Source organism: Pocillopora verrucosa, chromosome 12 (assembly GCF_036669915.1).
Source record: "Pocillopora verrucosa isolate sample1 chromosome 12, ASM3666991v2, whole genome shotgun sequence".
Classification (NCBI taxonomy): domain Eukaryota; kingdom Metazoa; phylum Cnidaria; class Anthozoa; order Scleractinia; family Pocilloporidae; genus Pocillopora; species Pocillopora verrucosa.
The window spans coordinates 19,826,862-19,853,004 of NC_089323.1; the positions used below are offsets into that span (position 1 = coordinate 19,826,862).

General features: G+C 36.8%; 3 protein-coding genes across 7 annotated transcripts in view; 2 read left to right on the forward strand and 1 right to left on the reverse strand.

Moving 5' to 3' along the window:
- Positions 1-18,357, reverse strand: LOC131791529 (uncharacterized). Of its 4 annotated transcripts, none has more exons than XM_066159376.1 (31): positions 18,274-18,357; positions 14,198-14,497; positions 11,563-12,178; positions 11,068-11,259; positions 10,581-10,673; positions 10,164-10,276; positions 9,638-9,824; positions 9,042-9,305; positions 8,660-8,779; positions 8,308-8,427; positions 8,063-8,163; positions 7,570-7,767; positions 7,263-7,370; positions 6,745-6,859; positions 6,343-6,480; positions 6,085-6,148; positions 5,880-5,979; positions 5,394-5,440; positions 5,136-5,265; positions 4,839-4,936; positions 4,496-4,598; positions 4,103-4,262; positions 3,727-3,793; positions 3,073-3,139; positions 2,894-2,979; positions 2,404-2,530; positions 1,978-2,019; positions 1,655-1,765; positions 1,413-1,449; positions 1,128-1,189; positions 1-824 (listed from the first exon to the last, which is right to left on the reverse strand). In XM_066159376.1, the coding sequence occupies exons 3-31, from the start codon at positions 12,050-12,052 to the stop codon at positions 159-161; spliced, it is 4,206 nt and encodes a 1,401-aa protein (XP_066015473.1). In that variant the 5' UTR covers positions 12,053-12,178; positions 14,198-14,497; positions 18,274-18,357; the 3' UTR covers positions 1-158. The 4 variants fall into 4 exon arrangements, with proteins under 4 accessions (XP_066015473.1, XP_066015472.1, XP_066015470.1 ...); XM_066159375.1 differs by having other exon boundaries at positions 7,263-7,331; positions 11,563-12,234; XM_066159373.1 differs by having other exon boundaries at positions 11,563-12,234.
- Positions 8,314-26,143, forward strand: part of LOC131791531 (QRFP-like peptide receptor) — a 21,780-nt gene continuing 3,950 nt past the window's right edge. Inside the window, exon 1 of one of the 2 annotated variants that reach the window (XM_059108870.2) lies at positions 8,314-8,470. The gene's annotated coding sequence lies outside the window, so the exon portion shown is untranslated. Of the gene's footprint in view, positions 8,471-24,679; positions 24,811-26,143 lie in introns of those variants that run through there. The other variant, XM_059108869.2, reaches the window with a different exon arrangement.
- LOC131791566 (neuromedin-U receptor 2-like) lies at positions 21,714-22,760 on the forward strand. The gene has a single exon (XM_059108915.2). It carries the CDS (start codon positions 21,714-21,716, stop codon positions 22,758-22,760), a length of 1,047 nt encoding a protein of 348 aa, XP_058964898.2.

The window sequence follows — 26,143 nt, forward strand, 5'->3', positions numbered from 1 at the left end:
TGAAAGACATTAGTTTTATTTATTGGTATCTCTGTGTTCACATAACATCTTTTCTTAACTCAGGTAAAATAACCACAATATACATTTGTGGATCAACCATGTCAGCTTTGTAAGAAGTTAAAACTGACTGTAGAAGCAATGCTTATTGAGATCTGAGGTCAGTTCGAAAATAATCTTTCATCGTGACATGTTACCTCTTTTGTCAAAAAATTACCGTCAAAAACAGAGTCGGTATCGTTATTCTCAATCATTGACATGTTCGCCCTTAAGTCATCTCTCAAAACGCTACTGTCACTCATTTCTATTTGTGGACGACGAGACGACGTTGACAAAGAAGAATTTTTACAATATCGATAAACTCGGCGGGTTGAAGTTATTTTTCTCATTTGATAACTGGACTCCACCGTCTGAAAATCCAATGAAAAGTCCCCAAAATGATCTCGTTCCCCTTCAGACGTAGTTTGCGGTTGGTTTGCCATGAGTCCCATTGTTTTAATATATAGAAGTTCTTCTTTTTCATTGTTATAAGCGAATGTGTCACTTTCCTGGTCTGAAAATTGAGATGGCTTGTCTTGACAGGGATCAGAAGTAACAGATCTTCGTTTTTCCCTTGTTCTGACGGGTTCTGTTGTGCTGCTCTTACGGATGTTGATTAAACTCGAAGATATATCCTCAAAGAAAACGTCATCTGAATTTTCGTCCTCATTATCTTCTTGGTCATGCTCTTCGTCGCTTCCGGCTAAGTGGTTATGTTGATATTCCATCGCTTTTTCGTGTTCAATTGTCCTTGTAGCGGCTGTAACATCCATATCACCATAAAAGCCCTGCAAAATTATACACACACACACACACACACATACATATATATATATATATATATATATATATATATATATATATATAAGTAACTGCAGAAAGTACTGTTTTGGCCTTTCGGGCCTCATCAGTGCAGTGTTGATGCCAAAGAGAAGGTAAAGCTATAAAACCACCTTAAATGATCCCACTCTTGTGGTATCATCTAAAGAGATTTTTATGTTACGCATTACAATGGTAACCCTTATCACAGTGTTTATCTAGCGGATTCCAGGCAACTGGAAATAAGAGGGTATTTAGTAGAATGTCCTTGCCTGGTCGACTGGTCTTTGCTCAATCCCAGAAGAAGTGTGTGTCACCACATTTAACCTTTTTTCTGAAGAAAGAAAGCAATAAAAAAAACTTATCGCTAACTGAAGAAAATAAACCAAAAAACGAGGAACGCTGATCAGGCAACAGAAAACATGCTTGGTATTAGCCTTTCCTCTGGAGGTCAGCCTCGAGAAAAATCGATTGAAATGATTGTTATTAAAGAAAATATATAAATGTGGTTTAAATTCTCACTGGGTAGGTAGATAGAAATATACCATTAAACCCACCTTCCGGTATTATGGCTTTCCTTTGAAGTCTTGTTGTCTGTGAAATGCACACACAAAAAAAAAAAAAAAAAAATAGAGTTCTGATTCAGTCCAGGAATATTAAAAGCCGGTGGGTGTTTGATATAATTATATGGGTCCGCCATGATTGTATGGTTATCTACCCATCGATTTAAGTTGTTGCTAACTCTTTCGTTCATTTTTCTTGTCGGGGCATCTTATTCATTCCAACTAATTTTACTCACCTGAGAAGACGAATATTTCAGTTGTGATTTTGCAATTACATTATCGCGGAGGTGATCTCTTCGACTTCGACTTCCACGACAGCAGAGTATCCGTTTGTACTCAGAGCGAATCTAGAAATCATTCAGGATTATTAATTCGAAAGCTTGTGATTAATCTTTTATATTATACCCATAATACGATGTACGCACCATTGACCTAAAATCAAGTAACCCAAAATGCCTTGTTGTAGTCTTGTTTCGAATACTGTGACTCTATGTTAAATTGCAATTTTAATTATGGAACAATAACCAGACAAATCTTTCAAATCGAAAGTCTTGCTTACCCTTTCATCAGCTAAGCAATGAAAAACAAAGATGAAAAGTCCCTTGAAAAAAGAAAGGAATAAGGAGCATAACTAACTCGAAACAGAGGTCTCCTTGCATGGAGGAGGAACTCCTTAATTAATTGAATTGGATTTAGAATTAAACGAGATGGTTTTTCGTTCTCTATTTACAATTTGTCTTGGATTACGGATTGTTTTTAGAGGAGGGAGGAAATATAGAGAACCCAGAAAAACCCTTTGGCAAGAGGGCGAGAAAAAAATACAACTTGACCCACCTCTGCTGCCAGGTTAGTGAATCGAAGTAGCACACAAACGGTGGGAGGTGTTCTCAACTTTGTACCACACCTATTTCCTAATTCTTACTCAGATGAATTCAGTACTCAAAGAAGGGTGGAGGCCAAGGAAGGAATCAATTATCAGATTTACCTGCAAAGTGTTGAAAATATTGAACAGATACGCAAAGAGAACTGTAGCTTTGTCCAGAGAAAACATTCCCAGTAACCAGGTTGTGCCTAAAAGACACGTCAGTACTGCGCATACTTTTACCCAGTACCTGAGGAAAAAAGTTGAGAGTTTTTATTTTATGAATAAATAAGCAAATACATAACAAAATGAATAATACGTGAAATAATACCAACCGGGTTTCAGCATCGCGAGGGTTTTAATTAAAAAACCTATGACTGAATGCAGTAAATCATTACGAATTCGACCAATCGTATCCATGTAACTTACTACCTATTACCTATTTGCCGATGTAGACGTTGTTTTTGCACGGCTTATGTTACAGAATCTATTCGCCTGGAAGAATTTTCCTAACAGTGTTTAATTTTGCTTCTTCTATTCTTCCATTATGGTAGTCATTATCTTCATGCTTCTAACAATTTCTTAGCTTGCTTACCGTCGTTTTATTCCTTACCTCATTTGCGGCGGGTTTCGGGAAGGCTGATTTAGGGATCGCGTTGCCATAACCTTTAGAGTCATTCCTAAAAACACCAGATTCACCTACAACGTAAAACTACTGTCAGCATTGTACATTATTCAACATGTGTAACACAGCGGCAGGTGACAAAAAAGAAATGCAAGTATTAGTCATACCACGCATATGAGCAGAACAGGGCCGACAAAACTCCATATAAAACCGCCTTCAACAGACAACCAACAGCTGCCATAAAGAGAAAGCACATGACAATTCAATTTCGAGGGAAAAGACGAGAGATAAACAAAGAAACAAATAAAACGTTTTCTTTGATAACTTTAAACCGTTTGATTGTTGACTAACAACTTGATTAATCCGTTTAATACTTTATGAGTAAGGTTGCAGAGCTTTGCAGGTTACAAAGTCGCGTTAAATAGGTCAGGAAATATATCCTTTGCTTACTTTTTAGAGTAAAAGTGGGTTTCCGATAAGTGAATGGGTGAATGAATGAATAAATAGGGGAATGAACAAGTGATTGAGTATTTCCAGCAGTGAAGTGATTTGTCAGTTGCATGAAAATCTCAACGACTTATGGGTACACAGATCTCGCGATCGGACTTTCCATATAAAGCGAAAAAGGGACGAATTCAGCAAGCAAAACAGCAGGATCAAACCTTGGGTAATAAGATAAAGAAAAAGAACACTCCGTTCAAAATAAAGAATTCAGATACAAGAAAATTGTAATCCTGTGATCGTGATTAATCATAGCATGCTAGTTAAACAACAGTAATACACTCTTGCACAGCATGTATACGCACATTAAAAAGACTTACTGTCTCTCTGATACGTAACCCTCCATATCTATAAGGAACGATGTGACCACAGGTATGAGAGGTATTCCTTTTAAAAATAAAAGAATTTGTTGGAAGTTAACACGCCTTGAAAATCAAATATGTATTCGCAGCTTAATCATTAATCCAACTGTTTTTCACAACAAGTCTTATACCAGATATTCGCACAAATCGTATTGAAGAATTTAAAAAATGGCTTAGCTTAGTGAAACTGTGTCAATTTTTTACATTAAATCTTTAGCTTATTTTTTCATCATTTTAATGCCATCAAGTTTCTGCTTCAAATTAAATATATGTGTAAGCTCCACAAGGCCCTCTCGCATCGAGAATAATACATTTAAACAAAGGCTTGGCTCACCCCATGAGCATATGAAGAATAGTCTTTTCCTTGGACTCTGACCTGATGTTGGGAAAACTTTAACAAGCATGACATAAAGAATCACTCCTTCTGTTGCCATCCAGCAAAATGAAACAAGAAATAGATAATGAAGCAATATGGCAATGATAAAGCAGCCAGTCTAGAAACAAAAAAAGCAGCGAAGATTAGAGAACAGTTCGCAACTATAACCTTCATCGACTCAGGGCGATTTGTGCGAAAGAAAATGAACACAAAATTAAAGCTTAACCGGCGAGAACTATGATCGTGTCATGAACATAAAAAGTCAAAAACTTGGTTATATATCTGACCATGTTGGAGTCTGATAAAAAAGAGTAGAGAACGACACACTAAAACTGTTGTAAAATTGAGTACCTTGTACTGTGTCTTTTCCGTACCAACAACAAACAGCAGTTCAGCCAAAAAAAGCGATAGCACCAGGTTGATGTGAGCAAAGTTACGATTCGATTTCAAAAACCTGAAGAAAGTAACAGTTTGAAATAAATCCAATACTACGTAAATGTAATTATTTAAGGCTCTCGTGATTAATGTTCGGTATTCGAAAAAACCTATCACAGGTTTACAACTAAACGAGATCAGTGTCATAATATCTCGTGATTAAAGTTGAAAAACCACAAGGGAGATTTCCATAAATATGTGTCCATCACCTTCCAAACAAACAGAAATTATAAGATTTTCATGTACACGAAGTTCTTACCCAAAGGAGCAAAACGTTACAAAAGCCAGTAATAATGAAACCAGGGATATGCTTATGCCAATGTACGTAACAAGTCCCAAGGCAATTTGGTTGGTCCCCTAAATACAATTAAAAAGGTAGTCAGATAATGTACTGCTTGCAAAACGTATTCTTTTTTTATTGTATAACCATTTAAAATAGTATAGCTTGATATTTTAGATATTGATTAATCTTAAGTTATCATGGAAAATGCTCAGGTAGAGTGAAAACCAATGAACAAAATGAAAATAAGTATTCTTACAACTTGAAATAAGTTACCTCCGCAGGCGAATGCGGCGTATATTTCATAAGGACGCTGAAGCTTGTCAAATGATAACAGTGGCAAACAGTTACGGTCGAGTTTTTGAAATTCACATGACAACCTTCGGTGGACCATGAGCCTCCAAGCCTGAAAAAATAAAGTAAAGAAGAGACCAACCCAGAGATACATAGCATATCGTCAATTTACGAACCGATGACAACAGTGGTTTTAAAAGGTGTTTAGGAAGTGGCACTGACTCAGACTTCGCGACTTACTTTGAAATTTTCCAAAAGACGCACGATGGTTGGGGGTTTACGTCTTTCTGAAAGTGAAAATGCATATATCTAGTGACCTTAATGACAAGCCATCACAACGACAAATGTATACGAAAATGCGCTCTATGGCTTTTGAGAGCAAAAGGAACAGTTTCAACGCATGTCCAGTTATAGTTCACGACATGATAAGGTCTGAAACAACATTCTGTGTCATTTCATTATTCAACTATATACTCGGTCATCCCTGCCATAAGGTTAGCAAAACTGATCGATCGGACCGGTCGGTGTAAACCAAAATTGATCTCGTATGAAGGCTGTCTTGATCTGATCGGCCGCTTCTAATTAATCATTTGCGTCAGATCGACTTATAATGGGTTAGTTTCAAGAATGAAAAAGATACCTTTAAGATGGGTTAATTCGAATGAAAGCGAGATGGGATCAAAAAAATGAGACGGTAAAGTGCGTATGAGAATTTCCTCTTCTTACCTGATTATTGTGAAAAAATATCACCACAGGATCCGTAAAGTTGCTTGATGATTTAGGGTTAGTGGAAAGTGAAATAACACCAGGAGTAGGATTAAATAATCTGGAACAATACAAAACTTAATGTTATCAGAAAACGTAGAAACCCTCTCTCATACTTATTCAATGCAAAAAAAGTAATTGTTAACAACAAAGCCGTGTAACCTACCTTGAGGAATTCAACAATTGTGCAATGTTCTTCATATACACGAAAGCAATATGATGAACTGCCCCTGAAGAGATCACACAGAGATATCTAGTCAGAGCTACTTTGGAATAATACAAATCGCTCCAGCGACTAAAGCGAAATCGTGCAAAATGTACTTCATAACGTTATTTTATCATGTTGCAGTCTATGTATTTCGTCTCCTTTCGTTATAACCTAGGGGCTAAAAGGGAACTTGCTTGTGCACGAAGTCACATGTACCTGAAGATGTACTGTTGTCATTTCTTTGTAGCTCAGATGTTGGCATCTCTATTTTGCTTCCAGATCCATCATCCAACGCAGAAAAGATCACTCTTTCAGCCATAGAATCCTCTTCCTTAATTGAGCGAAATTTTAACACTAAAGGAAAAGAGTTAATGTAACATAGCCTTGTATAAATGATGCCCCTTGTACTATCATAGAATAGTGGGAACTCCCGGTTAGATCTTCATTTCCTGACATAATTTGCGATGTTATATCGTGCCTTTGATATGGAAGATTAGAACCAGGAGTTCAGATATATCTAGGTAATCTTCTAGGGCTATCTGTCAACGAAAGAAATAGAGCAGGTGACCGCTTAAGAATGCTAGTGAATGCGTTACAATGAATGTGAATAAAACTCACCGATATTAGAGGTATTAAAACTGGAAGTATTTGTGCTGTTTGAAAATGAAGCAGTCTTCAAAGCTACACTTTCCATAGTCATCAAGAGCTTTGTAGCTTCATCTGAACGAGATTTCTATTGGGAGGGAAGGAAACGAAGCAGCAGATTTTGCAAGATGGTCAAGTTCCTTTGCCATCAACCTTGATTATCGAAAGGCAAAAATTGGTCGGTAATACTTTGTAACTTTTTCGACTAAACCTTGGATATGTGTTTATTGTACAGCACATTGAACAGCGCCATTTGAAGTATGATTTGTTACTCTTAACGCCATTTAGGAGTCTCAATTGATTTATAGAGGCTGGATAAAATGTCCATTAGCATCTAATTAATCTTGTAGTTACTGAGTTGCAACACATTCATTGAAGCGAATGCATTCGTAAACGTTCGCACTGATGCAATCCCGCAAGACGCTATCACTTGTAACCCTGTAACGAGTTAAGAATGTACTAAACGAAAAACGAGAAAGGTGAAAGCATACCACAGGTGAATCTTGCCAGGCATCCATTGTCTTTTCATCCAGAAGATTACTTGCCACGTTAACTAAATTCTGCAAATAGTGATGACTGTTTATAAGAGAAAAACAGCCCTAGGAAGAATAAACTCCTCTGTTTGAAGCAAGCTTTTGATCGTGGACCAAAAAAACAGCTTCTTCATGCTGAAAACTACGTGATACAAAGAGGTTCTCTTACCTTTCTGCACTATTTATTTTCTCAAAACTTATCATGTGGCCTTTTAAGATCAAAGCTGCAGGAGAAGGTTTTGTTCTTTGTTTTTCTTACACCTACCTTCAGAAAAGAACTAGCTTTTTCCTGATTCATTGATGCATTTTGTGTTGTTTTTTGATCTAGAAGTTCTAGCATTCCAACAGCGGCACTCAAGTCACCACTAACTATTAGTCTCTCTCGCGTTGGGTTCGTAAGCTCTGAAAGTTGATGAGCCAGATCTGCTGCAGTGTCGGAACCAATTTCATTCTTAGAGGTTATCTAAACCAGTCCAGAAGGCAAAAATAAGTGAAAAAGTTAACAACAATAACAAAAACAAACAAATAGTAAAAATTATAAAAGACATCATCGCCAAGTAGAGGCTCTATTTAAACGTCTTATTTGATGGGCTTAACTGGCTTAACTTAACTTAACTATCTACCATTATTTGATTATATGTTTTTATTCCTTCATGAATAACTTTTAACAGAAGTTTCAGACAGAACTGGTAGTATGAAAATACGAGTGATAATCTAATAATCTAATTATAACAACAAATCAGGGAAATATTACGTACTTGAAGTTGGAGTTCTCTGAACTCTTCGGAAACACAATTTGTTAAATCTGGTTTATGCCAGGACGCTTTGATTTTAGATGAACAGGAACGATTGGCCCATCCTACAATTAGATGATACGTTTAAACCTCTGCAACTTAAGAGACAGTATAATAGATCTGAGTTCGTGAAATCTACAAAAATTTTGCTGCATTTATTTACTTAAATGTAAGAAGCTTTTTCTACTTAATTACTTGCTTTAGAGTACCTGAGAATCCATAGGGACAACCTCGCTGAATTGTTTTCCCCCTGGGTGTTTGCAACCAAGTTATATTTCTGAACAGCTCTTCCTGGCAGAAGTCATCGTCAGAACTATAAGCGGGATCGACTATGAAAGGAAATGGAAAATAGAGATGTTTCACTCGTGAAAGGTCGGTGGACTCGGTTAGTGAGATTTTGTTCTGATGATTATTGCCTCAGTGTTTTTCCGTTGGTTATCTTTTCGGAGCACACATTTCCACAGTCGACCAAGATAACATGAATCGTATTTTTATTAGTTAAAAGTGGAGTAATCTGCCGGATTCCGTACTAAATTTAAAGGAGCTATTGAGATTTCTCACCTTCGCACCAATTAAATCCATCCCCAGTAAATCCTTTCTTGCATCTACACTCATACAACCCAGGCATATTTTTACATGTAGCTTCCCCGTGGCATGGTTGTTGGGTGCATTCATCAAAATCTAGTTGGAGCAAATAGGAACGGCATTTGACACTTTCATTGGTGACCTAAACCATATAAAACTCTACCAGCATTGGTTTCATGTTGTAGCTGACTTTTTCCTTATCATGTAAATAAGCAGAGGAAGTGTTCTGTTTATCAAAAGCCAACTTAAAGTAAATAAAACAGAATTCAGTTTTAAAGGTCACGTTCTGGTGAGGATAACTAAGCAAAACTAGTAAGGTTTATATTTCGTAACGGGGCAAGAGTCTCAGTGGACTGACCTAATGTAGTCATCCTTCTCGCCATCTCCCACGGACCTGCATACTGTGTGTTTCGACCTCGAACCTGAACTTTAAACGCTGTGTATTGAGGAAGACTTTTCAGCAGTACATCAGCGGTTTTACCCACTCTCTTTCTGGTGCAATTAACAATAGAACAGTATTCTACGTCATATGATTGTACTTCCTCTCTTTGATCAAGAGGTATCCATGTAACTTTGATGACGTCCGAGCTCAGAGCAATGGCGGTGACGTTTTTCGGCTTTTCTTTTTGCAAATAAACGAGAAAAGAAAAACATAATGAACACCGGAAAATTAACTGCTGGTGTCAGAGGGAGGATAAGCTTGTGACCAAAACAAAATAAATAACATCAATAACGAGAGAAACCAACCATAGCTCGCGCATAAAAGTAAAATAGGATCCCACGGGTATGGCCTTATATATTTGCAGTCAGTTGTTGTACTTTTTTATCACGAGAAACTATTTAGAGGATAGGGATGTTGTACTGGATAATACATCTTGTCCAGGCTGCTCAATACTTATTATTTAGAGGACCATACGGCAAACAGCGGAACCAAAAATTATACCTTCAGCATACCTGTAACAAGTGGTACTTTTTTTGTTCTGGCCTTCTTGGTTTGGGACAACGGACCATTCCCTGCAGATGTAAAGCCTTGCACTGCTATGGCGTACTCGGTGTTAGTCATGAGACCGGTTATAAGGTAGCTTTCAGCGTCTTCAACTGCTGTAAGGCGTTTCCTACTTCCTTTGTTAGATAACTTCAACTGGAGAAAAACATAGTCAACCACTTTGCACCAGAATTTTTGTGATATAAAAACTGAATGATTTCTTTGAATGTCTCTCCTGAACCGCTAACAGAGACCACCAAATTGAACATTACATATCTTGCCACTAACTAAAATAATAAAACCTTTACCTACTTGGTATTACTGAACGAGTAGATATATATATTTGTGGGGAGAGTCTTGTTGTTTCAGTTGTTTAAGTTGTTTAAATGCATGCGCGATACCGATCCTTAGCACAAAACGATTTGGCCTTTAGCGCCACTTTTGGATTAGTAAACAAGCTGATTCGAGAATCATGCGACGCTTTAAGCTTCTTACCTCAATATTGTAACCCCGGATTATTCCATTAATTTTGAGAGGTGGAGACCATTGCACCAGAAGTGAGGTCGAGTTATAAGAAGCTATCGTCAGATTTTGAATCACTGAAGGTAGTGGATTGTAAACAAAACTGTGTTAGTCAGCCTCTGATTGCAAGTGACGCACTCAGCGATTGAAGGAGTTGCGACAACTTCTTGATCTCTGCGTTTGTATTGTTCAATTACAATCAGTTCACCCACAATATTTGGAGATATTCTTCAGTGTCTGACCATCAACGATTCCACGACGTATAGTCTTAAGTATGTTATTAGAAAGATATACACGAAATGTCCTTTTGGTTTCAGTGACTACATTAACCGGAAACTTACTTCAAAACGCGAACGCATTAAATAAAGGTAACCAGATTATTATCTTTACCTCCTTGCTTTGTACGACAAAGCAGAGCCCCAAGACACCTTCTATCTTTACTATCTTCTCTCCATAGACGGATTTTATACGGGGTGTATGGTGCTGAAGAAAGTGAATTGAAAGGCAGTAAATTTCCTCCAGTTGTTTAAGTCCCCGTGCAGTGTTTGAAACAGGAGACTGATTATGTCCATCATCGTGTCCTTGCCTTTATTTTCAAGCTCGAGCAATCTTTGTTTATTCACGATTATGTCAATTTTATCTGTTATAAATATCTTTTTGTATCATGATTTTGTCGCCATGACTTCCCACAAAATCCGTGTTTCAAACGATGGTTACTTATTCTTCATTTTCGATGTTAAAAATATTTGAAATGCAGTTAATTTTCCATATTAAAAGGGCTGCAAATTTCAATCTGTTCGTATTTGTTACGCGTACAATTACATGTGGGGTGCCATAATAAAAAACGACCTGAAGTAGAAAGTATGAATGTACTTACCAAGATTTTCAACAAAATATTGATCAGTTGAATAGTCAAGGACTTTGTTTAAAACCTGTGCATGGGTTTTATTTCTCCAGACTGTAATTCTGTTTGTTGTTTTTTTTATCTGAAATAGCTTCCTGTTTATAACCTTCCAGGTCACGTTTAGGGTGGTAGCTGTGGCTGCACAGTGTATTTTTGAAAGTTCATCTGTAATTAATTGAAAAAACAAAACAAAAAAAAAATACACCAACTTGAGAGGTCTATAATTCTTAACCCCTTTCGTACCACAGGACAGTCATCGGTCAGGGTATTTGAAAGCATAGAAGGAGCAGTTCGGTCGTTGATGGTTTTGTAAACTTTACAAAATCATCAACGACCGAACTGCAAATAAAGTTGAGAAAGGAAAGTTGAGCCTGAACAATGGACCATTTCTTGACACGAAAGTATTCGTTCGAAACTAAAATAGTCTAACCTACTTGTTCATGATTAAGGCTATTAACGTGAACTTACTCATTTGGGACTGGAATGCTCTCCTCACTTCATAGCCATGCAGAGATCTATTCCATGTTATAACTTCATCGTATAATCCTCCGCTCTCCAAGTACAGATCCGCACGTACAACTTGCATTGGGAAGTGTCCCTTCAGCTTAATGTGTTTCCAAACATCACTCTTTTTTTCAACCACAGATGAATTAACTAACTCTCCATTGATGTAGGTAGCTAATCGGCTTTCGCGACCTTCTGCTGCATTCCAAGTTATAACGATAAAATTCCAAATCTCATGCTGAATTTTGAGTGGCTCCTTCCAGCTATGCCCGTTAAGCTTGACTTCCACTATGACTTTCCTTTCTGTTCCGTTCGTTTCATTTTGGTAGACAAAAACACCTTTCAAGTCTGTGAAATTATTTCCAGACGTGCCAAGAAATATTTGAGGGTCAGTTGCGGTATGCTTTATCAGTAGCCAGAATGCCAAAGAGAACCCCGAATCACAAGTCGACATGTTTGTAAGGCAAAGATCTGTGAATGATCCTAATATCAAGCAGGAAAAGCCAACTAAGCTGAGGTAGTCTGTGTTGTTTGATGTGGTGCCGAAGAGCTTTAAAACGTCTTGTCTAGACACGGAGTCCTTATAAGAAAAGGGATTGTTGAAAGTCCATTGATGCGTGATGGAGCTGATTATATCTATAAATGTTAAAAATTGAAAACAGAAAGAATACACTCCGGAGGAAATAAAATTTAACTGGAGGACAAGAAAGATTAAGCACTGTTTTAATTTAAATTTTAGCTAAATACCCACAAACGCAAATTAAGGGGTCAAAACTCCTAAAAGAACGATTAGAACTCAAACTAAACAAAACAATTTTTCGTAACCGGCCAACATTTGATTTCAAATATTAGATCCTCATATTTTTTTCCTTTTTCAGAATAAAACAACAACTTGATGTTTATGGTAATTAATAAACAAAAGTGAGGACCCACAATAACTACTTGCATTCCTGATAAATTCAAATACGATACAAACAAATTATAGCTGAATTTAACTTTTTCATATAAACTCCACTGGGAATTGATTGCAAGTCTGTGTCTCGCTGTTCCAATGTACAGATACTTTTATTTGATTACTGAACCATGAGTCGCAGGTTTAATCATGAACTGCACGCAATTCAAGTTTCCGGTGCGTCTTGAAAAAAAAACGCAATTAACACGTCTGTAATATTGTTAGACTAAGTACGTATTTCTACCCTCAGTTCACAAATACAGCTTCTTAGCTGGCTTTGTTCGTCTGTTTCCTCGGATTTTATCGAAAAAAAAAGGAAAATGACGCCAAAGCCTTTAAAGCTGTCCAAAGTACACCGACATATTGTGATTTGCATTTTGCGCCACTGTACGTGCATGGCAACATATTTTTCTTGCCCAACATTGTTGTAAAATTTGTTAAACAATAAATTGAATTAATTCAGCCAATGTGGAAAGTACCCCAGCAAGAGAAAAGAGTTAAAAAAAAATGTTTTAATAACATCTAAATGTGTAAGATGACACGTTGCAACTTTTTTTTAATAAAGGCAACAAACACAGAGTATGTGTGTGTATAATTGTGTAAGCCGTGCACAATTCCTGTAAAACGGATATTATAAGAAACCAATGAAGTAAATAAATTCTTAAACATCATATTTTGAGAGCAAAGAAGCTTCAAAATATGTTTTTTTTATTTAGGTCTAAGAGAAGTCCGTGATGAGCATTTAAAGGGATAGTTTTTATACCAATGGAAATTGCAAATTTGAAAAGTGCCTTTTTGACAAGCGTCTCTTATTTTTATATCAATCTAAAAAGGTATAGATTTTGTTTGGATCCTAGAAATCCAGGAAAATATAAAGGTTAGAAGATATAGATCCGCATTACTGGCGATAAAAGCGTTTCATGTGATCATTGCTTTAAATTTTACTGGGCAGCTGCTAACATAGAAACTAGCGTCAAACGACATTAAATGTTTGCGCTACGTAGGGGTATCAAAACAGGATGCCTACCACCCAAAGAAAAAGCCAGGAAAATATGTAGAAGATATCTTAAAGGTTTGTTAAGATTACATCAATGATTTTTCTCTTACGAATCACGATTCTAGTCATCCATATACGTAGATATCAGTTTGTAAAATCGAAACGAAAGAAAAGTGAAAAGCAAACGCAACTGGAGCGCTAGTTTGCTTTCGGTTGATAATGTCCTTAACTTGTACAAAGCAAAGCAATAAGCGAAGGATATATCGAAAATTTATCGGATAACGTCTGAAAAATCAACTAGTCATAATTGAACATTCTTCAAGCATCCTATAAAATTTTAAGAAGTTGTTGTCTTTATTTCGAATGCGGTTCGTTTTACATTTTGTAATGTATATGATAACAATAGTTTGAAAAAGGTAAGCAGTTGATCGTCAAATCTGTGAAATTCATCAAGCATTCGTTGAAAAACTTGGAAAAAAATTCATGCACGCGTTCTTCTTCGTCGTGAACTTTTCAACGGGCAGTTTAAACGTGCGGCTTTAACTACATTTTAAGTGCGTTGTCTGAATTGTCTGAATTATCTGGAAAAGCTGATGACTGTATCTGCAAATAATACAAAGGAAAGCAGAATGCAGCAAATAACTGCTTACCTGATTGCGCTCCTCTGCCCCAAAACTGAAGAAACAGCAAAAGCCAAGTATAAAAACCCATCTCGAAACCAAAAAGAATTTGGTAGAGTTCAGTTAAATCTTGTTCATGTAGATATCTGTAGGAACTCTTTAAGTATATCCTTTCCCAAGACGGTAGCGAGTAGCATCAGCCAGATTTTTCACGAAGTCCAATTTTAAAGCTCATGCTAAAAAATTCTTGTGTTTGTCAAAGGTGTCTGTTCGGTAGTTTACAACAAAATGGCGGAACGTGAGATCATCTTTAATGTCTGCGTCTTTAATCTGAGAAAAGAAAAACAACAGCAGGTTGACAAAGGAAGCAAAATTAATTCCACTCTTGACGGACAGCTTTCACAAAAGATTAATTTATAGATCTTAGGAAACATCTCCCCAAAAACAATTTTGATGATCGAGGAAGGAGATTAATGGGATAATTTTGTATTGAAGGTAAAACTGTATATTGTGGCAATCACTTTCGCACTACATCATGCACTTATTGAGCTGCTAAGTAGAGGAGCAAATTATAATTTATGCTGCTAAATCAGCTGCTATAAATTTCCTATCCGTATTGTTAGAGATCTTTAATTCTGTCTAGGAAGAAAGTCGTTTAAATCGCCTAGCTAATTTGCATATAGAAATACGTCAGTCATGGAACAAGCAAATCAAGCTTTAGTCATAACAAAAGAGTAAACCAAGAGGTAGATTTTGCCTTTGACGATATGTCCCACTGAAGTGATAGCTGCGGAAATTTGGAAGAATAAACACAATTTTATTGCTTCCTGAGTCTTTTAAAGACTGAATCCGCGCTAAGACTAACCCACCTCATTTGAAATAATGAGTCGAAACTACGGTTCTTACTAGATACATGCTTTTCTAGAATGGCAACATTGCTCCTTAGAGATATTTGCCAAATAAATGTCACGGATGATTTGTAGCTTTAATGCAACTATATTATTTTGCCGTTGAAACATTTCAATGACTGTTGCATTGCAGCTATTTTGTTATTACGAGAGGACATCGACCGGATTATGGTATACACGAGGCTATCTTCAGGTTCATTTTCCAGTATCTGCCATATAATAAATTTAAGATACTCTTGAATTGAGGAAGATTTCGAAAGTCATAAGTCTTCTAACTATTTAGCCTCTCATAATACATTTGATGTGCTACCTTCTTCTGTCCTCTAACCCATCTACCATCTTTCAATATCTTGAAAAAAAAGAAACCCAGTAGCAAGCCATTTCGTTATCTTACCATTCTGTCGAGTTATTAGTGAAATAAACATCTTTAAAGGAGAATATTCCCGAACAGCTTAACGTGCCGACTTCCGAGAGACAAAGGACCTATTACACCTATTTGACGTATTTGGCATATGGTGAAAAGAAATTTCTGGAGCTGCGTCATGACTCAGGATACTTCTTGGAAAATTAGCATTAATCAATTTTTCTGCATTGTTATCTACAGTGTGTGTTCGCCCTCTCGATCCTCAGGGGTGTTTCCTTAGAAGAAAAAGCAATCGAAATTTTTTTATTAAACTTTCCTTAAATGTTCTATACCAATGTCTGTTCCGAAAAATGTAATTAAATAGACAGGTCACTGTGCTTGTTAAAGAGATATGATGAGTCAAACTTACTCCATTTTTGCCTCTACACGCGTAGTTTCATCGGTTCACGGTACATTTTGAAGCAGCTGAAAGCAAGGGTTTTTAATGTAACACATGAAAAAAACTTGACAGGTGGAAATGTATGAAAACTTTGATATAATTTGTGGAAAAATCACCCAACTTTAAACGACAGAAACTCGAAACGTTCCCCCAGTCTGCTTTAAAAGATCATAATTTGCAATATCGAGTAACGGGCTTCGTGCACGCTTTTTGCTATATCTTTTTCCCTTTAATGTTTTTTTTTTATTTCTCCAATTTAAATGCGATAATTTGTACACCAAAATAATGTAGTAAAAAATATAGGCCACCGTGCTCGTTCTTGCAGGAGCTAAAGACCATCGTACCTCTTTACCTAGTTTAATACGCGCTTATACGCCTGATAACGCGATTTTTATGCGCAGTATAGGGTGCGCAGTACAATACTGAGGAATCACCTCAATCGTTTTCGCTCCCCTTTGTCTATAGCTAATTCTCACTTTTGCATGCAATATGAATATTCGTGACTCCATAACAATTACGATTGGAGTGGCTTCTCAAAGACCGTGACAGTTGGGCCGGTATTATGCACTGCCTTGGTTGTTGAACTTCAGTTGTGAGGAGCTCAGCAAATTTCCCATCTGTTCTAAGGTTATAGAAGCTTACTCTGAGTTGTGCCGAAAAGTTGGAATTGATTAAGTGTCTCTATTACGTGTAGCTCACCTTGTATTTGGTATTATTATGATAAGTAAGAAACAGTAACGTATTGGTCGTCAAAATTGAAGTTTTGCTCAACAGTCGATGGAAGTGCACATATGACAGTCAGCCCTTCGAATTTTTTTTGATGCCATTTCATCTCTCTCCCTTTTTTTGCTTTTATTCTCTTAAAAAAGCTGTTTCTCTTATAAAAACACCTAGTTAGTTTTTTTTAACTCTTATCTGTTCAGGCGACATCACCGCCGAAAAACACTTTTTGAAGGTGGCCTCTTTTAATTTCCGAACTCTTTCTTTTGCACAACAGCACGGATGTTGCATACTGTGGTTAATTGACATAAAAGATAATACGACCAATACAAGCCTTACTTAAGAAGCCGCGCCATATGGAAGTTTGTTTATAATTAAGCAGAGCCGTTAATTTACTTGTCCATCTGCTCTCGATTAACTGTATCGCGGAAGCTCAATAATTTCGAAAAAAGAAAGCTATCAGCTCAGAAGTTGGCAATTTTAATTTTCGATTTTCAAGCCGACGATAACGCCCTGTTTGATTTTTACTAGCATGTCATATTCAGTTATTCTTAAGAAGACTGATGAACTACAAAAACAATCAGTAAGTAACCGGTCCAGTACCGTGCTCGGCGTTGAAAGTCCTAATAAGTGACTCGAAAGATCAGGCCATTCATTCAGTCTCATTCTGGCTGCCACTCAGTTTCTTTGCAAATTCATAGTCAAGATAATATATTATGAGCTGATATGTTCGTTTGTATTCTCATCAACTGTCCTGCCGAATAATGCATTGATATTGAGAGGAGAAGTTACGAATCAATCATTTTGGAACAAAAGATGAAAAGATATCCCTTCACTGTTAACTTTAGTTTTTTTATGAAAAGGGTTATTTTCTTTGGTACCTCTGGGCTGATATCAGTGGCGAAGAAATCGTTTATGTGCACGGAGTATAAACACATTATTGACCATATTGTTATTTAGCATATACCACACAGTTGAATAGCGCTTTTCGTGCGCTAGTTCGAAGTGATTAGCAATTACTATTCACATCCGAGCAGTCGAATTGTTTGGGGTTACTGTGTGGTATAGACTAAAACAATTATTTACCTCAGTGTCGGTAGAGGTGGTGGATATTTACCTCCACCTCCGTGAATAATTGTTAAAAACAGTGACTGACGTGGGCTGTATAATATGTCGAAATGAAATACTGATATCTCTCAGTTGTAAACATGAGTTTAAGTGTAAATCAATGCTAACAAAGAGAGTAAATCATTCGCTAACTTTAATTTAGCGTGTGGGAAGGAAAGTTAATCAGAATGACAACCCACGCTGATGATTGAAAATTAAAACTAGATGTGTTGGCTTTTGTGCATACATAATTTACATGAAACCTGAGGAAGCCTTATGAATCGTACTGATCGGAAGAACAATCAGCTCGAATTGAGGTTATAACTAGGATACACTTGACAAATTTATGATACTTAAAGTACCGTTTTCGTCATCTGCTGATGATAAAAGAAGAACTGAATGTCTGACTTGTGTGCAAATTTGAATTGAGGAACTTCAACTCCGTTTGCGCTTCCTTCTAAAAAGCTATAACTGGATGAGACTCATCAGGTTACGAAGTAAAATTATCAAGCAAGAGTAAATTATTGCCATTTAAGTAAAAGTTTAAAACATTGATGTCTAGACTTGCCTCTTGTTTCCATGTTGCTTGTTGGCGTGAGTGAATAGTTAAATGTAAGGAGCCAAATAAACCGCATGTGCTCCAGCCATCTGCCAAGATATAAACGGTATTTCCATGTCTATCACAAAATATTGACTGACATACAATGGAAATGAAGTCAATTATAGCCTAGTAGGAGATTGTAGAAGTTCTTCTTTCATTAACTGAATAACTACCTCCTCTTATCTGTCACCTTACCCTTCTTTTGGTGCCATAGATTTTAATTTATCCGCTGGGAGCGCCCTAAGAGTTTTTTCCCCAACAATAAGCCAACTATTGCGTTCTTTTTATTATTATGTTGAAACACATGAAAAAGAAAATCGTTTAATGTATTCATTATGCACAACGCAGCCTCTTGTCGATTACATCAAGTATTTTGGGTTCTTGCTAACCTACACGTAGATGTAGTTCGTTCGATCTTCGTCAAATATACATCGAATACTCAAGTTTATCATGCTAAAATTTCAACCTGCCAATTGTCTTGTTATTAGATACTTTTATTCATTTCGATTTTTTTTCACAAATTGTGCTTGAGACGTGACGACTTCAAACATGACTTCTGCAAACCTATTATGCATTATATGAACTATCTGCTTTAAAAGATTACTTTTTCCGATTAACCTTGGCCTCGGACCATTCCCGCCCTATATCGGATAAGAGAATACCAAATTTCCGTCTAATCAGCGTGTTGTAAAAAGATATTGTGCTGCATTCATGTTTTCCAGAATTCGATAATTTTCTTGTGTGAAGTGTATTAGTGACTTTGGCATTTAGCGGATGATGATTCGCCTTCATCATGTTGACCAAAATTCCTTACGCAGTAATGCAATGAATAGCTTAATTTGGTCCAATCGGTTTCATGCACGCACATCTTACATATTCAGTGGACAGGATGTGAGTCTGATCAGCGGGAAGGGAAGGCATTAGCCTGTGTCCACGCTTGTCCTCTGTCGCACTCACCACTTCCCTGCTTCCTTTCACAGCCACGTAATAGTTTTCAGCTTTGTAAGTTACAGCTGAATATCACTATTATTATTGTTGATATTTTTTATCACTATTATTGACAGGAATAACAGCTGTCATTGGGTCTACTTGCCCTGCGATCATCCATACCAAGCTTAATACAAAGTGCGACAAGTGTTGTTATAAAATGCGACAACTTATTTTGTTACAAAGCACGTACCGGTCTGTTAACACTAAGTGCGTAAGCCCTTTAATAACAAAGTGCGATAGGTCTTACAAAGTGCGACAATTTTATTACAAAGAGTGACAATTATAACAAAGTGCGACGATTATTACAAAATGCGACAGAACAACGAAGGATTCATAATGATTAACAGCACAGTTTAATTTATTTTCTCTGCTTCACTGATAGTACTAAAAGAAATTTTAATTATTGTATCTAGAAATTCTATTGAAGGAACGAGGTCATCGAAACTTTACCCCTTGCAGACTGGCGGCGAACTGGCAATCGCATATTATTTATTCTTTATTTATTGCCTACGTTAGAACGAGGTTGACTTTAAGTGATTCTACTCCAATAATTCTACTTACTTTTACTCCCGCAATTATTCAAAGAAAGTTATATTTTGTGTGGTGGTTTCCACATGCGCGTAGCGATTAATGAAAACTACTAATAACAAAATCTCGAAGTCGATTGGCTATCACTGGTCCGATTTGAGCTCTAATAGGACAGCGCACAGATCTGGTATAGTGCATTGTATTCAGCTAGTTTTCGCCTTATGCCTTTGGAATTGGATGGTATGTGTCATTTTCGCGCACTACTAAATGGACTATTGGGATCATTTCCTCATGGAAAAAAGTAAACATTTATTATTCGCTCAACCTTCAAACGATGGCTGTTTTTTTCTCTCAAGATTATTGCCATAGTTTAGTGAAAGGACGTTGTGTAGTTCATTTCTGCGAGGAAACACACTTCGCGTAAGCTCTGCTGGGCCTTTTAAGAAACAACCGATACACTCTTAACTCTCAAACGATGAATTAAATTTTGGAAGAGATAAGATTCTTGATTTAGGTGCAATCAAATTTATGAAATCGCGAAGTTTACAAATTCAATTTTATTCTGCCTTGGTGAAGGGCGTTCGTGTAGCATCTGTCCCCCTAGTTAAAGTTTCTTTTCATCGCTTCAATCGTGTCAGGTTTGGCTACATATCACTTTTTATGATTTTCCATTTCAATTTTTTTTTCCATCGAGTGCAACGCGAAAAAATGGCAACTGTTAAAACGTGGGGGATCATTTGAATAAATTTGCAGTTTTACTCAAATCTAGATGCGTTGTGCAGCTGTTTCTTTAGGGAAAAAAATGATTACAGTTGAGCTCTGAAACAGTAGAAAGAGCTCATTTGCATTATCGATCTGTTGCCCAAAGGTAACAGTCGTACCCGTCGGTTTTGATGAAGCCACACTGAGTATATTTAGTGGCATCTACAGAGGTGTGTTCGTTCAAATACGATCACGCTGATTTTTTTCTTGACTAGATACCAAAACTTGCAGAGTACGTTTGCTCCATCGTCTTCTTACGAAGAATTCAGAATGCTTTTCACCAGACATGCGAGTAAGATAACATCTTACTTTCATTACAGTGATTTGCTCCGACACAGTTTTTGCGTTCGTAAAGTACGACAATAACATTATACGATTATCATTCGTTTATGTATGACGAGAACGTAACCTTTGCAAGCTGTAAATGGGATAATAATGAAATCTAGTTATCGGCGAGAACGTGAAATTACCAATTTCTGCAATCGACATTTATTTGCGCTCAAAAGCAAATGATTAGCTCTGTTTTCCTCAAACCACATGTTTATTTCTCAAGATACCCACAGACATAAAACTATGGAACCGAATTCTTAAATTAAAATCTCTCTGGGATGCTACACAAATGACAAAAAAAGAAAATTAAAATTATTTTTCTCTGCTCAATAATGAACTTATCTAAACATCGCCATGGCTTGAAAACGTACATATCCTATTGAACGCCTTTAAATTAAATTGAATGAAACATATATGAATATATTTATTTTAATAAGTTCCAGTTCAGACAGGAAAAATAGCTGAAAATTATTTTGTCTCTGTTATAGGTGAAACGGCTGCTATGAAATTCCATAGAATGATCGAGTCAGGCTTTCAACTATATTTTAATGGACCAAAACAGTTCCTCTGAAAACCTCCCACTGATTTAAGGTTAATTATTCTTGTTTCAAGAATAGAAAATACACCATGAAAAACATTTTTTATTATGGATGAAATAAAAGATAAAGCCTTATATTTGCGACTGCCGCGGCAGCGTTTGAAAAAAAAAGCCTTTCCTTGTTAATGTTACCGAATGCGGAACGCTTGTTTTTACTAAAGAATATCAGCGAAAACCGTTAAAACTCCGCGGACAAGGAATGCTAGAGGCTAACACAACGGCTATTTCTCCTGAGCCTGTTCCGCTAAAATGGACGTTACGCCTTTTATACATCTTTGTGTTTGTCGTGGGCATTGCTGGTAATGTGATCGTGTGTGCTGCGGTGTTGAAACGCAAGCGTCTTCGAACGAGTAACAACCTTTTTACTTTCAATCTTGCTTGTGCTGACCTTATCGTTGTAACGATTTACGTCCCAACACAAATGACCGCTTTCGAGAATGAACACAACTGGGCCTTAGGAGACATTATGTGTCGGATTGCCTATATCATCATTCCACTATGTCTGTCGGCCTCTATTGGTTCTTTACTGGCCATAACAGTTAACCGTTACCGCGCTATAACTTCCCCACTGACGGCAAAACTGACAGAGAGAGGAATTCAGGGGATTATCACTGGCATTTGGGTCACGTCTCTGGTCATAGCTTTGCCAATAATTTTTGTAGCGGGAGAAGAAAGGAGTAGTAGTGGACAGGTGTACTGCTCAGAGCCAGGCTGGCCCGAAGATTCAGTAATTGATAATGTTTATTGGATCTCTATTTTTTTTCTTCAGTACATTACACCTCTTGTTTTTATATGCGTTCTATCGACCATTGCTGCTTGTAAACTTAGAAGTGACGTCCTGTTTAATACAAAAAGGGAATCTCTTGTCATCACAAAGGCTGTGCGAAAGCGAATGCAGCAAGGTACTAAAATAACCAAAATGCTTTTCGCACTCGTAATTATTTACGCCATTTGTATGCTGCCCCAGCATGTTGTGTATTTTTGGATGGAATTTGGAAATCTTAACCAGATGGAATTCAAAATGTATATATTCAGGTTTTCGAATGTATTCCCCATGGCAAACTGTGCGTTAAATCCCATCGCATATGGGACATTGAATAAGGAGTTCAAAATGGTTTTCAAGGGTCTTTTGAAACGTAAATGGAATTACAAGTCTACAATTTGCTTTAGATGGAATGACGATCAATATCGCGAGGATATTATCGAAGAGAAAGACAATTCAGTCATCTCCCTAAAGGTGATTTGACATACATTGGCTGAGTTATTGAAAAAGTTCGAAGGAAGTAAAAGTGTTCTTTAGCAAAATGAAAACCTATGGTTTCCATTTCATATCTGGAACATAAATCGAAAAATTACCATGGTAATCAGATTTATCAAGGTCTTATGCGTATCGACCACTAGATTTTTCTTGGAACTCAATATAAGCCGAACAATAAATTTTAGCATTTAGTTTTGTTGAGTGATATATCACTTGATCGATCTTAATTCGATTTTAATTGAAATTTAGTACGAAAGCCAAGATTAAGCAAATCTTTTCAGCTGCGTTAGGGATTATACCTACATAAGAGAGCTTTACTAAGGTAAAATAAATGTGATGAATAGAAATAACTTACCGCTGAGGAAAAGAGTTCAAAAAGTGTGTCTATCGGTTACCAGCTGCTGTCGTTATCTGCAGTCAATGTGTACAGATTGAATGAAAACTTCAAATTTTAATGTTATATCTTTGGACCCCGAACACATCACTAAGTGAGACAATTTATGCAAAGTTTAGATGCATTTGCATAGTTAGTCAAAACATTTCTTATTACACAGTATGTCCTTCCTAAAGTTGAAAACAAGTCTCTAGAGTTCAACTGCCAAAGTTAAAAGTCATGGAGGTAGATGAGATATCCTGATAACTGAGTTTTGATTTCGTTACTAAATGTTGTTCATTTTCTCAAGGCTAAAGGCTTATTAGCAACAAAGTTTTCTCATTTTCTTGTGGTAGAAGGATTTGTCATTATAACTTAGCTTAGTGATTTTCTCTTACAGTGCTGAGCACGAATATTTTCCTAGATGGTGGAACAGCTACAAATGGTTGAAATAAAGCCAATTGTTAATGGTATTGCTTTCGTTGTCTTAGTTTGAGAAATCGCTCAGTGACCATAATGAGCTTGAATTGCAATATGAAGCCAAATCGTGCGGAGACCGTAAATGAAACATATGTTAATAAGGCAAAATGAAATAGGTGGTGCTCTAGGCGTCGGCCTCAGAACTTGATGCCCTGTATTGAAATACGAAAGCCTCCAATGCCTCTTATTGTTTCGTGTAACAGTACTGTCGGTTCATATGAAATTGAGAGAGAAAATCGAGTCAAGAACGACTATTTCAAGTTATGAACGGATACAAAAATGATTTGCTGAGGTAAACCTTTAAGGTACGGAAGCAGGTTCAGTAATCGTTTATTATACTAATTGTCAATTATTAACCATTGATTGTTTGATATAAAGGTTGTCCCTTAGGTAGTTTATCACGATATCCAATATCATTAGCGATCACTGGGAGCCCCGAAGGTTAAATGAGGGAGGGAAAACCATTAAAATGGTCTTTTCGCCTGGTCGAGAAAACACCACATTCGTTTCAACCAATTCCATTTCGTCGTTCTCATCGGAGAAGAGTACAAATTTTGCAATAACAATAGAAAAAAAACGTCCGTTGCTTGTAATGGTTTTAAGCAATTGCATAAATCGAACCAAAACTACTATCCAATCATCTGCCATTACCATTTCCTCTGTTAATCTATACGCATCGTTATCGAACCACAAAAAATCCCAACGCCAATTCGTCTTGGCACTTCCAAGATACCCTATAACAATTAGAGAAAACATGACACAAATACTTTCCATTCAGAGCCAATTAAAATTAATTTGCCGCAGTGATTTGGAATTGTAGTAATTTTAGTGTCGTAAATGTTTCTAATTAGTCTGCGTCAAACGAGAAGGGTTGTGGCAGAACTATTGCTTCCTGTCATGTTTACCTTGATGAGAATGAAAGACAAGCCTAAGTGATAAAGTGTTAAGTTTGACATTTATCGCCAGCCAATGAAGAGAAAGGAATTTTAATTAAAAGATGAGAATATTGCGAGGATTGATTTGAAATGCTGGAATTGTCTTTCTTATTTGGGCCAGAAGAACGCAGACCGCAAGAGGAATTCAGTCTAATTGTGAGAACAAGACGTATGTATGGCTTGGGCGAATTTTTATCCAGACTCTAAACAGGACTTAGCATGGAAACCTTTTCTGCACGGCGGATGAAAGGTAAATTCAAATTTGAAAACAAAGATAGAAAACTGACCACAGTGGCTTCCCCAGCTAATTACTTGAATACCTAGTTCTCTAGCCTAAAAAAAAAGAATTTAACTCCCATATTCCTGCTCTGGTATACCCTGAGGCACAATCATTCCTTCCCAACACTAAACCAGCATGTTGCCTATAAACACAGATCTACGCTGTGTGTTTTTTTAAATCCTCTGTAGTTTCATTTCACATTTTAGTTTAGCGTCCACGCAGCTGTCTAGCCACAGAAACTTGACAAGCTTTGTTAGTTATTTACCAAACCAAGACAACCCGCACTGGTTGCATATCATTTTACTCTACGAAAGTGAAACGAGGATGTAAACTTTTCGTTAAGAATCTGTGAACATCTGCTCGGTCCAAAACAAAAGCTGCAATTTATTTCATTCAAAGAAATATGATATCCTTAAGTTCTTAACACCCCGCAACGAAAACACACTTGTTATCTCGCGGCAAGAAATGAAACTCATTATCGTAAATTTTGTCCAACAAGAGATTGAAAATCCCGATACTTAACGTTCTTATTTGAGAGTGTCAAAACAACGCTTTTCATGAACATTCACCTGAAATTTAATACAGGTATTAAGTTCCTTTGATGAAACCTGTCACGGCTGACAGTAATCACTTATTTCTCAAAACTGGTTTGAAAAAAGGTACAAATTTTCGATGAAATCGTCATCCGTACCCGGACTAAGACATTGAGGTGCCTTGCAATAAGATGGGAAATTTACAGCTGCCGCTGGCTAACTTGAAAAACACTTGTAGGTTAACGATTACTAAGCTTTTTTGTGTGTATCATCAGCTTGAGCTATCAACCTTAAACTTCAAACATTGACAGGTTGACATGTCGTAGGGAGTTTTTTTAATTTTGCATACTTATTACGATACGGGTTAAAATTAGAATCTCTTCAAGTCTTCCCTGTAGCTTTTGTAATGCGACCCAAGTAGGAATCTAATTGTGCCGGAAGATAAAGCGTTTAAATTCTATTGAAAAGGTACGATTCAAATGTTTCATTATACTTTACATTAGTTGGGTATTAGATGGTCGTCAAAAAGGCGCAAATTCGCTCGCTCCTGCCTTCCCTGGGATGCGTATAGATGTTTTTAATCAAAACCAAACCATTCGCCAAGAGTAATTGATATTAGGATCGATAGATCTAGCTCCGTAGCCTAATTGCCATATTAGCGAGACACTTTGAAACCTGAACTCAGAGAATTGTTTTCAATATTTTCTTTCATCAAGGAAAAAGATATTGTAAAATAGACATTTTTTTTCTATCAGCAGTTATATAAAGGA

Bases quoted from the DNA above. Each gene is read 5' to 3' on its own strand.
- LOC131791529 (XM_066159373.1), bottom strand. From the start codon at position 14,258: ATGGGTTTTTATACTTGGCTTTTGCTGTTTCTTCAGTTTTGGGGCAGA. The intron at 2,531-2,893 runs GTAAGGAATAAA...TTTTTTCCTCAG, and splicing joins CGAAACCCGCCGCAAATGAG to GTACTGGGTAAAAGTATGCG. The intron at 825-1,127 runs GCAAGGACATTC...ATAATTTTGCAG, and splicing joins AGCAAAGACCAGTCGACCAG to GGCTTTTATGGTGATATGGA.
- LOC131791566 (XM_059108915.2), top strand. From the start codon at position 21,714: ATGCTAGAGGCTAACACAACGGCTATTTCTCCTGAGCCTGTTCCGCTA.